This window comes from Marmota monax, unplaced genomic scaffold, assembly GCF_021218885.2.
Source record: "Marmota monax isolate L192 unplaced genomic scaffold, Marmota_monax_Labrador192_F-V1.1 WCK01_AAM20220418_F8-fsc00024, whole genome shotgun sequence".
Taxonomy (NCBI): domain Eukaryota; kingdom Metazoa; phylum Chordata; class Mammalia; order Rodentia; family Sciuridae; genus Marmota; species Marmota monax.
The window spans coordinates 36,077,675-36,095,149 of record NW_026695224.1 but is presented as its reverse complement, the minus strand read 5'-3'; the positions used below and the strand labels follow the sequence as shown (position 1 = coordinate 36,095,149).

General features: G+C 50.3%; 1 protein-coding gene across 3 annotated transcripts in view; it reads right to left on the bottom strand.

Annotated features, from left to right (window-relative positions):
- Spg7 (SPG7 matrix AAA peptidase subunit, paraplegin) overlaps nt 1-17,475 on the bottom strand; it is a 31,565-nt gene that overhangs the window by 12,936 nt on the left and 1,154 nt on the right. For all 3 annotated transcript variants that reach the window (XM_046434750.1, XM_058575834.1, XM_046434751.2), the window contains exons 3-9: nt 15,554-15,643; nt 10,086-10,327; nt 7,519-7,658; nt 6,403-6,505; nt 5,306-5,431; nt 4,884-5,046; nt 4,360-4,533 (exon numbers count right to left, since the gene is read on the bottom strand). In XM_046434750.1, coding sequence (XP_046290706.1) covers nt 4,360-4,533; nt 4,884-5,046; nt 5,306-5,431; nt 6,403-6,505; nt 7,519-7,658; nt 10,086-10,327; nt 15,554-15,643 — 1,038 coding nt within the window. The remainder of the gene's footprint in view (nt 1-4,359; nt 4,534-4,883; nt 5,047-5,305; nt 5,432-6,402; nt 6,506-7,518; nt 7,659-10,085; nt 10,328-15,553; nt 15,644-17,475) is intronic.

The following is a 17,475-nucleotide window of genomic DNA, read 5'->3' as shown; positions in this document are numbered from 1 at the left end:
AAAACTGGGCTTCATCAAAACAAGTAACTTCTGCTCTGTCAGAGGACCTCCTGGAAAGGAGGACAGGACAAGCCACACACTTTAAGAACACGAGCACCAACCCTGACAAGGACCAGCCCTGGAACCCATGAAGCATTCTCAGAACTCCACAGTGAAAGCAGCCCATGCAGACGACAGCTGTGCAGTGCCTTCCAGGCTCTAGGCTGCCCTTCTCCTGGGTTCTGAGATTTCCCAGGCTCAGGGAGAGAGGCACCTAGGACAGTGCCTGCCCACTGGAGACAGACCTGCCACTGCAGCCTCACTGCCCCCACTATCCTCCCAGATGGGAGCCCAGCAGGCTAGAGTGGCCTCAGGGATACATGGCAATGTCTAGAGACACCCCGAGTCAACAAGCCCCAACTGCTCCTGCAGATACGTGCGCAGAGGACAGAAGGTGGCACATCTTGCACCATGAGGTCGAGCAGCAAAGCCAGGGCAGTTCCTGCAGGCCCTGGGGCCTTTGTCCCAGCCACAATGGCAGGTACTCAGGAAGGCACTAACAGGGACGAACACATCCTTCTGCAGCCTCCAAACCTGTTCTATCCCCTCCCCTAGTGTCCCAGGCTCCCTGCTGTCAGCTCTGACAATCCTCCACTACTTACTCAGGGCTTCCTAAATTGCTCTTAAGGTTTTACCAAAGCAAAACAAAGACAAACAATTTTATAAGCAGGACCTGCACATGACACAATAGGTCCCTTCTTTCCTAGCCAGGCATTAGGATGCCAGCCACCCCAGCTCCTCAGTGTGCACCTGACCCCAGGGCTGAGCTGGGCCAGGAGCTGCATCTCTAACTAGCTTCCAGCAAGGTCAGAGCTGCTGTGTGGAGCACATACTGTGGAACCCCAGCGTGATCCAAGTGCTCTGAGCCTGGGCATACCCCAGAGTCACCTGGACCTGGGCCACCACCTGACCTGGCATAAACAGTAGTGTCAGTGACCTTCTGGGGCTGATGAGTGGTAAAGTGGGTCACCGGCATCACTCACAAGTTGCCTGTCTTACCCACTGGCAGGGCTGCGGGGAGAAGCCTGGGGTCCAAAGGCTGTGAGGACATGGGTGGGGCACCACTGCTGCCAGGGCCCTCTTGGCATTCCACAGTAGCTGCCTGGATGGGACGAAGTCTATGACAGACACTACAGAGCATGTACTCTTTATTACTTCCTAGTAATAAGTCCTGGCTCTGCATTTTCCCAACAGCCTTTCCTCATGCTTGTCTGCCTGGCTTCACCACTGCGGTAACCACATTCAAGACCTTGGGATCCCCCTCCTTTCCTGGTTGTGCTCAGGATCAAACCAGGGCCTCGTGCTAGTAGGCAAGTGCTGTCCCAGAGCCAACCCCCAGCCCCTAGGGATTTTCTGATGACTCCCACGTGGGACCCGAGTCCACAACACACCTGTTACTGTCCAGCACAAGGCATGAACACTTGCAGGAGGACTCTATGAACCTGGCCCCAGGTGGCCATGCAGTGCTCAGGCCAGTGGCCGCTGCTCCCTCCCCAAGCTGCCCAACAACCCCACAGATGCTGGTGCCCCTGTGCCGAGGCCTCCAGGCGGATTTCCCTCCCCTGCGATTTCTCCAGGATCAGGTGTCCCTCACTCAGCTGCCTCCTCCGCACTTCCAGGCCCGCCTCTGAAGGGCTGTGGACACGCAGCTGCATGGCACAGAGGGACTTGGGGGTGCTCGCCTCACTCCACAGCAGGCCTTCGCCGGTGGGCTGCAGGTGGAGCCCGCGCCGCCCCCCCCCCCCCAAGCGACAGTCTTGGCAGTACAGAGGCTCTGCCTGAGCCCACACTGCCGTCAAGTGTTCTCCAAGACTCCAAGCTGCCCACTGGTCCTCAAGTAACCTCCAGAACACCGTCTGAGCCAGGCCACACCGCCAGAGACACAGCCTCCAGCAGCCGGTCAGGACCACACCCTGCCGCACACGAGGGACCACGGAGGCCTGGAGAAGCAACAGCACAGGGGCAGAGTCTCTCAACACCCTCCTAATGGCAAGACCACTGCCTGAATGGCAGGTCTGGCTTCCCCAGGGGAAGTGGACACGCAGAAGGGCAGAGCTAGCACCCCTCCCTGTAAAGGCATGGGGCACAGATGAATCCTCAGCCCCTGGGCCTGGCCTGCAAGATGCTCTGAGGGGTCCCTAGCAGCACTTGCTCTCAGGACCTGAGCCACTGCACCTCACCTCTGAGGACACCTGTTCTCTGGGGACTCGACTCCCAGGAGTGTTTGCTGTTGGTGTGGAAGGTGGCTGTTGGGTTTGGTGCTCACAGCTGCCTGTGAATCACCGGACAAGAGGAGCAGGAGGCAGGGTGTGGGGCAGCGCCAGAGGCCACATGAACTCATAAAACCCACAGCACCACCTTGTTCATCACTGTCAGGAATCATGCAGGGTTTAAGGTCACCAGTGCTTCCACATTCAGTGGTCCACCTAAGGTCACAGCAGCCCAGGGACAGACACTCAACTGAGCACCAGATGAGACCCGCATGAGGAAGGGGCCCAACTCTTCCAGAGTCCATCCCAGGGACGAGGTGTGTCAGGAGTCCCATCAAGCACAGCCCCACCCTGATCCTGAGGACACCACAGCCAGGACAGGAAGTTCAGGGCTTCTGCAAGGGAAATGAATCTCAAAACCAGGGAAGGGAGGGACCCAAGGAGCAGGACCGCTGCTCAGATACCTGGAGCCACAGGCAGCCCTAGACACAGGCAGTGGGCAGGTGGACACCATATCCTGGCCTTCATAGCTTGGGTCAGGTATAAGGGAATGTCTACAAGTGCTGCCAGTTTTTGAAAGCCCATGTTATTTTAAACGAGCACGTTGCTACACAAGGCAAGCACTTGTGTATGTGCATGTGTATGTGTCTGTGTCTTTGTCTGCTGCCAATTACTACGCCAGCTTCGGGAACACAGGAGGGCTCTCCCCTCAATAATCACACCTTAAGAATTATAGCCCCCCGGTGCTGGGGATGTGGCTCAAGCAGTAGCGCGTTCGCCTGGCATGCGTGTGGCCCGGGTTCCATCCTCAGCACCACATACAAAGATGTTGTGTCTGCCAAAAACTAAAAAATAAATATTAAAAATTCTCTCTCTTAAAAAAAAAAAAAAAAAAAAAGAATTACAGCCCCCACAGGCAACCAGAATTCTGATAAAAGACACTAACAACAAACCTTCAGAGCAGAAACTGAGGGCAACCTGCATTCACAGCAGCCAGGCACACAGCGGCCTGGGTCTGCTGGAGGGGTTGCAGGACACACACACCACACCACAGGGGAACTTCAGGACACTGTGCTGAGTGGAATGTGCCAGTCACACAAGACAAACCTGTATGACCCACCCACGAGGCTTTCAGTGTCACCAAATTCACAGAGAAAACGCAGGGCTGTGTGGGCAGGAGGGAGCCAGTGTGCCACGGGCAGAGCTGCACGTGGCGGTGTGAACAGTGGATGTGGGCAACCAACTCAATGCCACAAAACTACACACAAGTGGTTAAAGTGGCTGGAAATGGGGGCCACACCTGTGACCCCAGCAGCTCAGGAGGCTGAGGTGGGAGGACAGCAAGTTCCAGGCCAGCCTGGGAAACTCAGCAAGACCCTAAGCAACTTAGTGAGACCCTGCATCAAAATAAAAAATTTTTAAAAGAGGGGCAGGGATAAGGGTCAGTGGAAATAGCTCAAAGGAAAAGAGACTAACTCTCCCTCACTGGGTCATCTTTACTTCAAAGAAAAGCAAAGCCTGGGGCTGTGGCTCAGTGGCAGAGCATTTGCCTAGCACATGCGAGACCCTGGGTTCAACCCTCAGCACCACAAGAAAATAAATGAATGAATGAATGAATTAATAAAGGTATTGTGTGCAACTACGAACTATAAAATAAATATTAAAAAAAAAAAGCAAAGCCCTGCAAGGCTGATCCAGAAGTTCCTTCCAGGGTGCTGCACAGCCATACCCCCATGCCCTGAGCAGCCTGTGACAAATGGGGGGCAGAAATCAGGCTGTGGCCTCCTCGCCAGCAGGTGGCCCTCGAGGCCCTGGCTTTCTTGCTAGACTACTGCCACGGCTGCCACAACAGACCTGAGTTACTTGAGGGCAGCAGGTGATAGACAGGTGTCCACTAACATGTTGCAAGGTGCCGACAGCCAGAGGATGCTCTCAGGATGACCCTGTCCACACCAGCGCAGGAGGGGCAGACAACGACTGAGGGAAATAAAACCTCTCACAGTGCTTCTCTAGACGCTGACTGACCAGCACTATCTACCCCAAAAGCCTCAAAACAATGGGACAGTCTCTTCCCAGGTGTGTGACAGGGAGGGGCGTGTTGAGCACTGACCATCCATCTCAACCAGGAGTTGGTTGAGGGTCTGCTCTTCCTCTGTGCTGGAGAAGCTGGACGTGGAGGTGGAGCGCTTCTTGCCCACGGCGTCAATCTCATCAATGTACACTATGCAGGGGGCTCGGGCACGGGCTTCCTTGAAGAGGCTACGCACACGGGCAGCACCTAGGCCTGAGGGGATGCAGACAGCATTGGAAATGGACAAAGAAACACATCCTACCTTGTGCTGGGGCCAGCAAAGCTGTCTGCCAAGGAGGCCCACATCCACACAGGTCCCCCAGCAGACACACACCAGTAGGGGTGGCTCCGGGGTGGCCAGACCAGTGGCATATCTTCCCAGCCCCCCAAGATGCAGGCGAAGGGCACTGACCACCTGACCTCCCAGGTTACCACAAGGATACAGGTCCTGCTTTTTAATTCTAGTGGCTCCCCCTTCAATCCAGCTATTGAGGAAGAGTGTCTCAAAGAACCAGCTCAGACATGTGGTCAATGGCCTGTCCTCAGCCCTGACCCATACCTACCTCCAATGACCTCCACAAATTCCGGGCCAGCCATTGCCAAGAAGGGCACCTGGGCTTCAGTGGCTACTGCCTTGGCCAGTAGCGTCTTCCCACAGCCAGGGGGACCGAGTAACAATGCACCTTTTGGAACCTTGGCGCCAAGCTGAAGGAAGCGCTCCGGGCTCTAGAGAGCAATGGACACATGACACTAAGCCTCTGTCCCAGGGACGCTAAGGGGTCCACGCAGGGCAATTCACACCACCGTCACCATGGCTCAGGGCTCATGGTGACCAGAGGTGGCTAGCCCTGCGCTGTGCTAGTGCTATTGCTGGACAGACACCAGCACAGGTGTGGTGTTCCTGTGGGACGGGGAGGCCACCATCCAGGCCTCGTCCTGACCGTGGTTCCAGGCCTTCTGGAGGGAAGGCAGCACAGCTACTCACCTTCAGGTAGTCCACAAACTCTCGGACTTCCCGCTTTGCCTCGTGCATTCCTGCCACATCCTGGAAGCTCACGCCCTTCCCCGACTTCCCATCCACAATTGTGAAACGAGCCATTTTGAGTTGATTCTACATGGAAATGGCAACAGGCAGGGAGCTGTAACCGGAGAGAGTAGAGGGAGCCGGCAGCTACCATCCAGCTGGGCTGACACGAAACCCACCTCCCCCACGTCTCCATCCAGGTGGACCTCCCCCAACAGTCCCTGGGACCAGCCCACTCCCCCATTCACATGGGACAGATGGGCTCCCGGGCCACTCTTCATTCACACGGGAGAAAGGGATCGGTTTCATTGTTAATCAGTATGAAAGTTGTCTAGCAATTTGCCTTTAAAAAAGACACCTCTCCTGGGGCTGGGGTTGTGGCTCAGTGGTAGAGTGCTCGCCTAGCACATGTGAGGCCCTGGGTTCGATCCTCAGCACCACATAAAGATAAATAAATAAAGGTATTGTCCATCTACAACTAAAAACATTTAAAATAAATAAATAAGTAAGAAAGACACCTCTAGGGGACAGAGCTGTGAGTTAGTGGTACAGCGCTTGCCTAGCGTGTGAGAGGCACTGGATTTGATCCTCAGCACCACATATAAATAAATGAACAAAATAAAGGTCCATCAACAACTAAAAAAAAAAAGAAAAAAAACATCACAGTGAGAGCCTTCATCTGGGGACAAATGAATGTGTGCGTGCTCAGTGGACCCAGGGATGCTCCTCCATGAGGTGCTCCCTCCCCAGCCCAGACCCCAGCAGCTAGAGGACACAGGAGAAAGAGCACACTCAAGAAATGCCCCCGAACAGGGAGGCCAAGACAAGATAGGTAGCACCGTACAGTCCTGCCCCACAGTGGCTCGGTGGGGAGGGGCCTCCAGCCAGCTCTGAGAGCCTCAGGAGGAAACATGCTGGGCTTCCCGGCTTCCGGCCCGGTTCTGCCACAGGCCAACTTCCACTTGCCCTTATTTTGTTGGCTGGGAAAGGATTCAGCGAGCATACACTACGCAACAACACCCAGGACTCGCCCAGCAGGCTCGAATCCACAGACTTACGAAAGCACTGAATCCGCCTTCCCTTCCCGTCATCCCAGCCAGACGGAAAATATACCACAGGATGGCCAAGCCCACCGCTGTCATCCCCAGGGCGTACAGGGCACTGGGTGAGAGAGAGGGGCAGTTATGAACACTGAAGTGTCACTGAAGCAACTGACAGAAGCACTTTACAAAGCCAGAACCACCACACCAACTTCTCAAAGGAGACCCCTGCCCTGGGAGCCGTACAAAGAGCGAGTCCCACTCTCACCAACCTCCCTCCTCTGCGAGATTTCCAGAGTGGTCAGACTGAGCACGCCAGCAGTAGAGATACTCAGGCACCTGACTGCCCACAACCAGGGCCAACTAGGGCAGGTGCTGTTTCCCTCTTGGTGTTGGGGATTGAACCAGGGCCACGTCTCCAGCCAAAGGGACATTCTGAGACAAGGGTCTCACTAAGTTGCTCAAGCTAGCCTTGAACTTGTGGTTCTCCAAGAGGGGATTCTTCATGCTTCGACAGTTTCAAGGAGTAAGGCAAAACAAGCCCAACAGCAAAGAAGCAAGCCCTGGGATCCAGCCCTCCACAGGAGGAAAGAGACAGCTGTCTTGGCCGGTCTGTACCGCCTGCCATATGCCTATCACATCTACAATAAAATCAGAAGTTCCCCTCAAAGCAGAGCTTTCAGGAGCTGCTTACAGAGTTTGGAGGCACATCACTGTGAAGGGGGATTTTCTCAGGTGACAAACCCACGATAAACCTTTGTACGTGCTGTTTTGTTTGTTGGCCCCAGCAAGGTTGCCAATGATGTGAGTGATGTCACTTAGGCTGATGGACCTGTCAGTTCCAAGGTGCCTAGTGCCTATGCATGTTTCTCCTCTCAGAACCCCAAGTCATCACATTTAACATTCCCACTTACACCCTTTCTTTTCCATTCTTCTATGACAGCCACTGACAACGTGCTGAGTTAGGAAACACCACAGGCAACTGCAGACGGAGACCTAGAGGCGGTCCAGCAGGCCGGTAGCTCCCTCTCCAGCCGGAATCCAGCCCCACAAGATTTCCTGCCTCCACCTTGCTCCTGACAGCACTAAGCCAAGTCAGGGCTAGTCTAGAGTCAACCAAGACAATGAGCGTACTTTCCAAAGAATCCAGTGCGCTTATAGGAAACTGGGATCCTGTCCTTGCTCTCGATGTTCAGCTCGTCTTCAGCTGCTCGAAGCTTCTCTTCAAACTTGTCAATGTTGGCGACCTGCATTCGGTACATCAAGGCCAGTCTCTGGGGCAGAAAGCAGAGGGGAGTGAGACAGGGCAAAGAGGCCACGGGAGGTGGCTCCAGCACACCTATCAACAGCATCAGGGTTCTGAAGAAGAGGCCATTCACAGAACACCTCGTTTGGGTACTAGGGATTGAATACAGGGGTGCTCTACCACTGAGCTACGTCCCAGCTCTTTTTATTTTTATTATTATTTTTTGGTACTGGGAATTGAATCCATGTATGCTCTTCCACTGATCCATATTCCCAAGCCCTTTTTGAGAAAAGGTCTCATTAAGTTGCCCAGGCTGGCCTCAAACTTGAGAGCCTCCTGCCTGAGCCTCTGAGTTGCTGGGATTATAGCAAGTGCCCCTGCACCCAGCTTCAAGTGATGTTTTCCTTTAAGAGGGAAATTACAAAAAAAAAAAAAAAAGATGGCAGACATTTGCATTGTAAAGTCACTACCTGCCTCTGACGTGTGCCTGGCTCAGCTGTATACAGCACAGACCTGATGCCAGTATCACTGAGACACCTCGCCACAGACAGATGCTTCAGGATACTGCAGCAACAGAGGCATTGTGGGTGCATCTGAAAACCAATTAAGTGGGTCTCTTCATTTTAAATCCATGTCTCACTGCCTTTTGCAAAACTGGTCTCCCTGAGACTTATCCCCCAACTAGTACTCCTCGTTAGGATCTACATGTCTAGCTCACGTTTGAGCCTGTCTGAGGATGGCCACCAGCTGAGAGAGAGGAAAGAGACTCCCTACTTGTCTCTAGGATTGCTGTAGCTCCAGCATAGGATAAGGACAAGGACAGGAGGTAATATCTACTGCCCTTTCACATGCGCCCCAAATTGCTAAGATAAAATTCTGAAAACTTTAAGGGAGCTATTCTATTAGATGACTTGTCAAAATCCGGCAGAATATTGTAAGTTAATATACTGAAGCCTGGGACAGCAGTGCACACCTGCAATACCAGCAACACAGGCATCTGAGGCAAGAAGATCACAAGTTTAAGGCCAGCCTAGGCAACTTGGTGAGAATGAGTCTCAAAAAATAAAAAGGGGCTGGGGATGTAGCTCGTGGTAAAGGATTCTGGGTTCAATCCCCAGGACTATCAAGATGGATGGATGAATGACCTAGAGGTTCAGAGTCACCATGCCATGCATCCACCTGGGTATGTGTGCGGACCTGTGTGGTCTTCTGCACTTAGCCATCATGTTTGTCTGGTTGTCTTGTACTTCTAAAATTTCAAGATGGCCAGTATTCTTGACTAAGCTGGGAAGAGACAGGAAAATGGTCAGCCTCCGCCTCAGGCTGACCAGGAATAACACCAGGTGCGTAGAATAAGAAGTTCAACAAGGAAGCCAGTCTCCAGAGTTCTGGAAGAAGTGAGGAGGTGGCAACCGGGAGGCAGAGGGAACTTGGCCCAACACCTGAGTGCATGGTGTGCTCAGGAGGCCGAGGCCTGGCACTCGTGCTTTTGTACTTATGGATGGCATTTCTACACACACAATGTCCCTGCCTTAGGAAGGACAAGCAGGCTGGCAAGGAGGCCAGCATGGCACTGAGCTGGGGTGGGGCTGGGTGAGTGAGGGTGGCCACGTACCCTGGAGTTGCCAAGGTCAGCCCACCCCATGCTGCAGTTACCTTCCCAGGAAACTCCTCTGGTGCAGAAGAGGAAAAGAAGGGTGCTTCCTAAGGAGGAACTCTCCCACTTGCATGGAAGGGCACTCCTACCAGCTTGAGCCCCAAGCTGGGCCCTGAACACAAGGGTCTCCCCTGAGCCAGTTTCAGACCTCTCCCCGGCAGTGTTGATCACACTGGCTTCCAAGGGCTGGATGCCAAGGCTGGACTAGAGCAGTCCCTCTCTTCCTCTGGCTGCGGCCCGGTCCTCCTCCAACCTGCACCTCTGGCCAGCCCCGAGTGTACATCACTGGGCAGCTAGCATCATCTGCTCCCCCACCTGCCCTACACTGTCCATCTCCAGCTGTGTCTCACATTGCTTATGATAATTTTCCACTGGGACAATTCCCTGCCACCTCAACTCACCTGCATCTGCACAACCTCTGTGAAAGCCCCATCTTCTGATTTCCTAGCCAACGCTTCCCATGCTAGAGACCTACAGGTCTGGGAAGGTCTCATCTCCTTAGACCCAATGCCAACAAGTCAGCATTCTGCCACTTATTTCCACCTACTCCTAAACACAGCCACCATGGCTGCTGGGGCCACTGGCACCTATGTGACCCTGCTAACAATGCTGCCTCTGTGGTCAGCTCCCTCTGACTTTTCTCATGTTCCACCTGTGCAAGCCACTGTGCAAGAAACTCCAGTCCTACTTTAAATCTGGATGCATACATCTGACTTTAGGACAACTCAACACGACAGGAGTAGGGCGAAACAAGAAGGAACCTGCCCAGTCTCCAGGGGCGCCCACACCCCCACTCACAGGTCGCCCAAACACCACGGCTCCAGGGTGCAGGTAGACTTCCACCACATCGCTCTCAGGTACCACCTGCACACGCTGCACCTCGCCTTTGGCCAGCATCTCCTTGACAAAGTCGTTCCAGGAAATGCTGCCCCCGCTGGAGCTCAGAGAGTTCAGCAGGCTCATGACGATGGCGATGACAAGCAGGGTGCGTAGCCGCTCGCGGTACATCTGGTCCTCCCGCTGCTTCCTTCTCCTCTCCTCTGGACAGAGTGCAGGAAGAGTCAGGCATGGCCCCCAAGGCTCAGTCCCCACACCCTTTCTTTGGGGAAGCCAGCTTCCAAGTGGGGAGGGTGTCAACAGTTCCCGGATACAAACGCTACTGGTATGCCATCTGAGGCCACCTCAGAGGAAGGAAGCGCAGTTCCCACCTCTGATAATACGAAGCCGTTTAACGCTCTGCCTACAACATCCTGTACACCCAGTGCAAGAAAGGTACCTGAAGCAGTTCTATGAACTCACAGCCTTTGTACACAGAATGTGAAGCAGTCTGTGATTTTTAAAGGACATGGAGCAGGCTGGGGATGTAGCACAGGCAGTGTTAGCATGCACAGGGCCTTGGGCTCAATCACTGGCACTGCCAAAAAAATAAAACTAAAAAAAAAAAAAAGAGAGACAAGGGCTGAAGTTGTGGCTCAGCGGTAAAGCTCCTGCCTGGCACGTGAGAGGCCCTGGGTCTGATCCTCAGCACCACACACAAATAAAATTAAAAAGATCCACTGACAACTAAAAAAAAATATTAAAAAAAAAAAGACCAAGACAACGGTGACATGGCTTGTTTTTTTTTTTTTTTTAGATAAAGCCAAATTCTGTACTTTGTGTAAGATAAAAAAAAAATTTTTTTCTAATGAAAGTAAAACCACAGCTTCGGCTCTATCTCCAACAAACTCTTCTTTCTTTCTTTTTTTTTAAACAAAACCCCAACTCTTGGGCAGGGGTTGTAGCTTAGTGGTGGAGTGCTTGCCTCACATGTATAAGGTACTGGGTTCAATCCTCAGCACCACGTAAAAATAAAAAAAACAAAGATATTGTGTCCACCTATAACTAAAAACTAAATATTAAAAAAATTCAAATAATAATTAGCTCAGCATGCTAACTCATCACCTCATGACATTCTTCAAGGAGACTGTCAAGGCCACCTCCATTCTGGAAGGGCTATGGGGAGAAGCAACCCAAGCCCTATACTACCTCTAAAGCCCCATGACAACTTGCTGGGATCTTAGGTGAAAATGGCTCAGGTTTCCCATGAGAGCCTCCCTGGCCTCTGTGTCCTCCTCACCTGGCACTAAGGAGGGTGACAGAGTATATCCCTGGCAGATGACCCAGAGAGGTGCCTTCCAGCAGTGAGCAAAGGCACTGCAGGAGAAAGTGGCACACTGTTACAAAGGCCTGTAGGCACGCGGACCTCGAGCACAGTCCTGGGCACAACCAGCAAAGTCCTGTATGAGAGCCACTTGGCAGCCCGTGTCAGGGCCCACAGAAAACATTTAGTTTCCTTAATTCACTAGTTCTACTTCTGAAACTTGAACCTAAGGAAACAATCTTTGGAGACCCCACGTGTCTCTATGTAATCCATCAGGCACAAAACCTTGAAAGCCCTCACTAGAGACAAAGGGAAAAGTGAGGAATGATATACCCATGAGACTCACATATTATTGACTAGAAAAGATTTTTTTTTTTTTTTTTTCGGTACAGGGATATTAGACCCAGGAGCATTCTACCTCCAAGCTGCATTTCCAGCAATTTTTATTTTATTTTTTTATGTTTTGGGGTATTAGGGATTAAACCCAGAGGCACTTAAGCACTAAGCCACGTCCCCAGCCCTTTTTACTTTTAGAGATAGGGTCTCAGAGTTGCTTAGGGCCTCACTAAGTTGCCCAGGCTAGCAGAGAACTTGTGAACCTTTTGCCTCAGCCTCCTGAGCAGCTGTGATTACAGTTGTGCAGCACCACACTTGCCTGCAGAGAAGGATCTTTGAGGTACAGATGGAATAAAATCAGACCCTGGGGGCTGGGGGCCAGTGGTAGAGCACTTGCCTAGCACATGTGAGGTACTGGGTTTGATCCCCAACACCACATAAAAGAACTAAATAAACAAAATAAAGGTATTGTGTTCATGTATAACTACAAATACTATTTAAACAAAACAAAACCCACACACACCCACACACAACCCCCCCCCCCCATCCTGAATAGCAGACAACATTCAATCACTCAGGGCTTAAAGGAGAGCTCCTCCACCTGGAAGGCCCTCCTACTTCCCACAAAGCCCTCAACTTCTCTGCAAACCAATCCCAATATTCAATTCCTAAAGGACATCAGAGCTGCCGAGGCCTCCAGCACCCTGTCCTTCACTGGACGTGCTGTGTTCATTTGCCCACGAAAATGACGCTCTAGGAATTATTCCTGTGCACTGCCCACACACGTACTTGGCTCATAATCAGCTAGCTTATAGAGAGCTGAGCATCAGACTTAAGTGTCTCCTGCTGGAGCCCCCGATACAGTGCTGCCCCCAGAGGTCTTCAGGAGGTGCACCAGCCTCCTAAGCCATCGCAAGGCATGTCCATGGGACAGCAGCCTGGGGACCGCTGGCAAGCCTTGTTGCCAAAACTGCTGCTAGGAGGGTGTTGACTGCTGAGCCAGCACCCTGAAGACAGGTTGCCCTTGTGAATGGTGAACGGTGACGGGAGCCAATCAGGTTTTCAGGCTAGAATCCTTCTACTGAGCCTGTGGGGGTCACAGCGCTAAACCTGAAGGTCACCTGGAGTGACCCTGAAGATGAGGACAAGGGCCCTTGGACACAATGAAGGAACTCTACATAGCTGCCCAGAAACCTTGCAACTCCTGCTCCCAGCTAAACATACTGTGAGATCATGGAGATGCACAGGAACAGATGGCCATCCTTGTTCCTTCGGCCCCATGAGCAAATGAGCAATCACGGCCAGACACAGACACGACAGCCATGGGCTCACTTGCTTTGCCAAAGCCGTATGTGGTTGCATCCACCACTGCAGCCCAGAGTACCCCTCGTGGCCCCAACCTCAGGCCCTGACAACCTTCACTCTGTTCCCTAACCCTGTGATTGTCTTTGGATCGGGTTCTGTAAAGTATGAGAATCTCGGCCAGGTGCAACGGTGCAGCCTAGAATCCCAGCAACTCAGGAGGACTGCAGATTCCAGCCCAGTCCTCCTGAGCTGATGTCTCAAAATAAAAAGGGTCAGGGATAGAGCTCAGTGGTAGAGTGCTTGGGGTTCAACTCCCAGTACAAGGAGGAAACAAAACAAAACAAAAAAACCCACAAGAACTTGTCCTATCCCAGCATCTCAGAAAGCTGAGGCAGGAGGATCATGAGTTCAAAGCCACCCTCCTCAGCCCTAAGCAACTCAGTGAGACCCTTTTAAATAAAGGCTGTGGCTCAGAGGTAGAGCCTCGTCTAGCATGCGTGAGGCACTGGGTTCAATCCTCAGCACCACATTAAAAAAAAAAAATAAAATAAAGATATTGTGTCCACCTATAACTAAAAAATAAATATTAAAAAAAAATTTTCTTATTTTGAGCCAGGCACAATGATGCACACCTGTAATCCCAGCGGCTCAGGAGGCCAAGGCTGATCTCAAGTCAAAGCCAGCCTCAGCAATTTAGCCAGGCCTTAATGAGATCCTGTCTCGAATAAAAGGCTGGGGATGTGGCTCAGTGGCTTAAGCACCCCTGGGTTCATTCAATCTCTGATATCAATCAATCATTTTTTCGCACTAAATTGTGAGACAGGGTCCAGCTAAATTGCTTAGTCTTGCTAAATTGCTGAGATTGGCCTTGAACTTGTAATCCTCCTGCATCAGCCTTCTGAATTGCTGGGATTACAGGTGTTTGTACCACTGTGCCCAGCATGATCCCAATTCTTTACCTATCAACAAACTTCTCTCCAATTAAACACATCCCATTTGAATGAAGTTTATTTTGTGATCTAAAGACGGGCACAGTGGCATATAACTTGTAATCCCAGCAACTTGGGAAACTGAGACAGAAGGATTGGTTGTTCTAGGCCTACCTCAGGGATTTAGTAAGGTCCTGTTTCAAAATAAAAAATAAAAAGGTTAGGACTAGGGTTGTGGCTCAGTGGTAGAGCACATGCTTAGCATGTGTGAGGCACTAAGTTTGATCCTTGGCACCACATAAAAATAAATAAATAAAAAATTATGTCCATCTACAACTAAAAAAATAAAATAAAATGGGCTCAGTACGTAGGTTAGTGGTAAAGTGCCCTTGAGTTCAATCCCCAGTATCAAAATAAAATAAAAATAAAAACAAAAAAGAAGAAAAAAAAACAAAAGATGGATCAGGTGTGGTGGTGCATGTCTGTAATCCCAGCAACTTGGGAGGCTGAGATAGGAGGATGGCAAGTTTGAGGCTAGTCTTAGCAATTTAGCAAGGACATAAGCAACTTAGTAGATCCTGCCTTAAAAAATAAGAGTGGGCTGGGGTTGTGGTTCAGTGGTAGAGCACTTGCATAGCATGTGTGAGGCACTGGGTTTAATCCTCAGCACCACATAAAAATAAAAACAAAATAAAGGTATTGTGTCCATTAAAAAATTTTTTTTAGTTGTAGATGGACACAATATCTTTATTTTTATTTATTTATTTTTATGTGGTGCTGAGGATCGAACCCAGTGCCTCACACTTGTGAGGCAAGTGCTCTACTGCTGAGCCCCAGCCCCAGCTAAGGAATTGTGTCCATTTACAAATAAAGTATGTAAATCATTCACCACAGTGTGAAGCACACACCAATAATTTCTAAGGAGTGACAATTTCCATCATTATTATTAGTGCCAAATGGCTAAAAGCAAAAACCCAGCTTTATCTTAGATAGAGGTCTCAGAAACTAAGTCAAACTTACTATTTTATTTCCTTCACCCCTCACACTGTTGAAGGAGCCCTAGTCTAGAGGAAAGGTGAGACCAAGACACGCAGCATACCCTTAGATTCTGCAAGTGAGCAGTGAGTCAGCTGTGGTCTAGAGTGGGGCAGACTGACTGGTACGCAAAGGTAACTCTTATATTGGACTCCATCTGTCCTACTCAACTGTCCTTTCCTCCTCACTGTTTCCTCTGGGGCCTGCTTCCCAAGCCCAGGGACCGTGGCAACACTGAACAGGTGGTTAGGGCTATTTCAGCCAAGGCACTCTGGTACTCCTGGGGTAGATTTGAGACTCACACTTTTTGTGCAGAGGCACAGGTGTCCATGGAAACATCTCCACACAACATGCACAAAGGACCCAGCAGTCAGACAGAGGTGGGGGCGGGGGCACAAGGGCAGCACCCACAGTCCCCAGGCTCCCCTCGCTGTACCACACAGGCTTTACCTTGCCGAGCGGCGAGCACACGTGAGGACAAGCAGATGGAGCCACTGTGTCAGAACACCAGATATGCGTACCTTCATCATCTTCAGGGGCCTTCCTCTTGGATTTATCATTGTCGTTATTTTTCTGCTTCATCGTTGAGGTGTTGAAATAGTAAGTACCACCTACAAGCAATAGGGAAAGAACCTGACCAAGATTTCCAACTACAGGGGAGATACACAAGAGAACAAAACATTCTCAAATAACCAAATCACAACAAAAACCACCTGAAACTTGCGTCCACAAGAGTTGTAAGTCTGGGGCGGGGGTCGTAGCTCAGTGGTGGAGCACTTGCTTAGCATGTGTGAGGCACTGGGTTCAATCCTCAGCACCACATAAATATATATAAATAAAATAAAGGTTAAAAAAGTTGTAAGTCTGAGATGAAATATTCCCTTTCATCATTCTCAGTACTGTATCGGCTAATTAGAAAATAACAAACTGTTTCAACATATGAAGTCAAATACCTCTGCTACTTAAATTTGTTAACATGAGGAAATAAAAGGGAGAATAGCTCAGTGGTAGAGGTTAGCACTTGCAAGGCCTTGGGTTCTATCACTAGCACTGAAAAAAACATGTCTGGAACATAAATTGGAAAAAACGTTATATTTTGTTGGAGAACAATCACTTACATTGCTATAAACAGAACTAAACAAAGGAACAACATAAGTGGCTTTGGCACATGTGACAAAAGCAGCAACCACTGTCCCAGACTGATCGGCCAAACCTCTGGTCTTATCCCAATTCCGAATAAATGGGGAATTATCACAACCATGACTTCAATTGCAACATTTTTCACAAACTTTAATAGAATGCCAAGCAGACCACCTTGACTGTCATGTGAAGCCAAGAACAGGAGTTCTGGAGGGCTGGGGTATGGGCCTCCTGTCTAAGCACCACTGGGCACAAATGAAGCACTGAAACACATAAGTGACATGCTGAGGCACAACCAATCGGTAGGCACAGCACTTTCTGACCACATTAGTTTACCTAGTTCACTTTCCCCATTTCAGCTGGGTGAGAAGGAGTGAAATTATGGCCTCAATCCTCCAGGTCCTTGAACCTAAGTTCAAAGAGGCTGCAGAATGTCACAGTGTTTCACTCAATGGTGCACTCCAACAACAAGCAAATTATTTGTAGGGTACTTTTTTTTTGGTACTGGGGATTGAACCCAGAGGTGCTTAACCACTGAGCCATATCCCCAGCCCTTTTTTATATTTTATTTAGGAACAGGGTCTCGCTGAGTTGCTTAGGGCCTAAGTTGCTGAGGCTGGCTTTGAACTCGTGATCCTTCTGCCTCAGCCTCCAGAGCCGCTGAATTACAGGCGTGCGCCACTATGCCCAGCTGGTTGTAGGGTATTTTTAATTACCCTCTGGATATAAAACATTTGGAGCCATTTTATAGATACTTACTACAATGTTCTGGGAGCTAACTAGATAATAATAAAAACCTTTTCCAAGAAAGCCTACTACGGGCTGGGGCTCAGTGGTAGAGTGCTCGCCCCGCGTATGTGAAACCCTCAGTTTGATCCTCAGCATCACGTAAAAATCAATAAATTAAATCAAGGTATTGTGACCATTTGCAATGAAAAAAAAAAAAAAAGAAAAAGAAAGCCAACTACAGCCGGGCGTGGTGGTGCATGCCCATAAAGCCAGTGGCTCAAGAGGCTGAGGCAGGAGGGTCAGGAGTTCAAAGCCAGCTTCAATAATTTAGTGAGGCCTTTTCTCAAAGAAAAAAAGAAAAGGGGGTGGCATTTTGGCACAGGCCTATAATCCCAGTGGCTTAGGAGGCTGAAGTCGGAGGATCAAAATTTAAAGCCACTCAGCAACTTAGTGAGGCCCTACACAACCTGGCAAGACCATGTCATAAAATAAAAAATAAAAAAATGGGGTTGGGGTTGTAGCTCAGTGGTCGAATGCTTGCCTCACACATGTGGGGTAGTGGGTTCGATCCTCA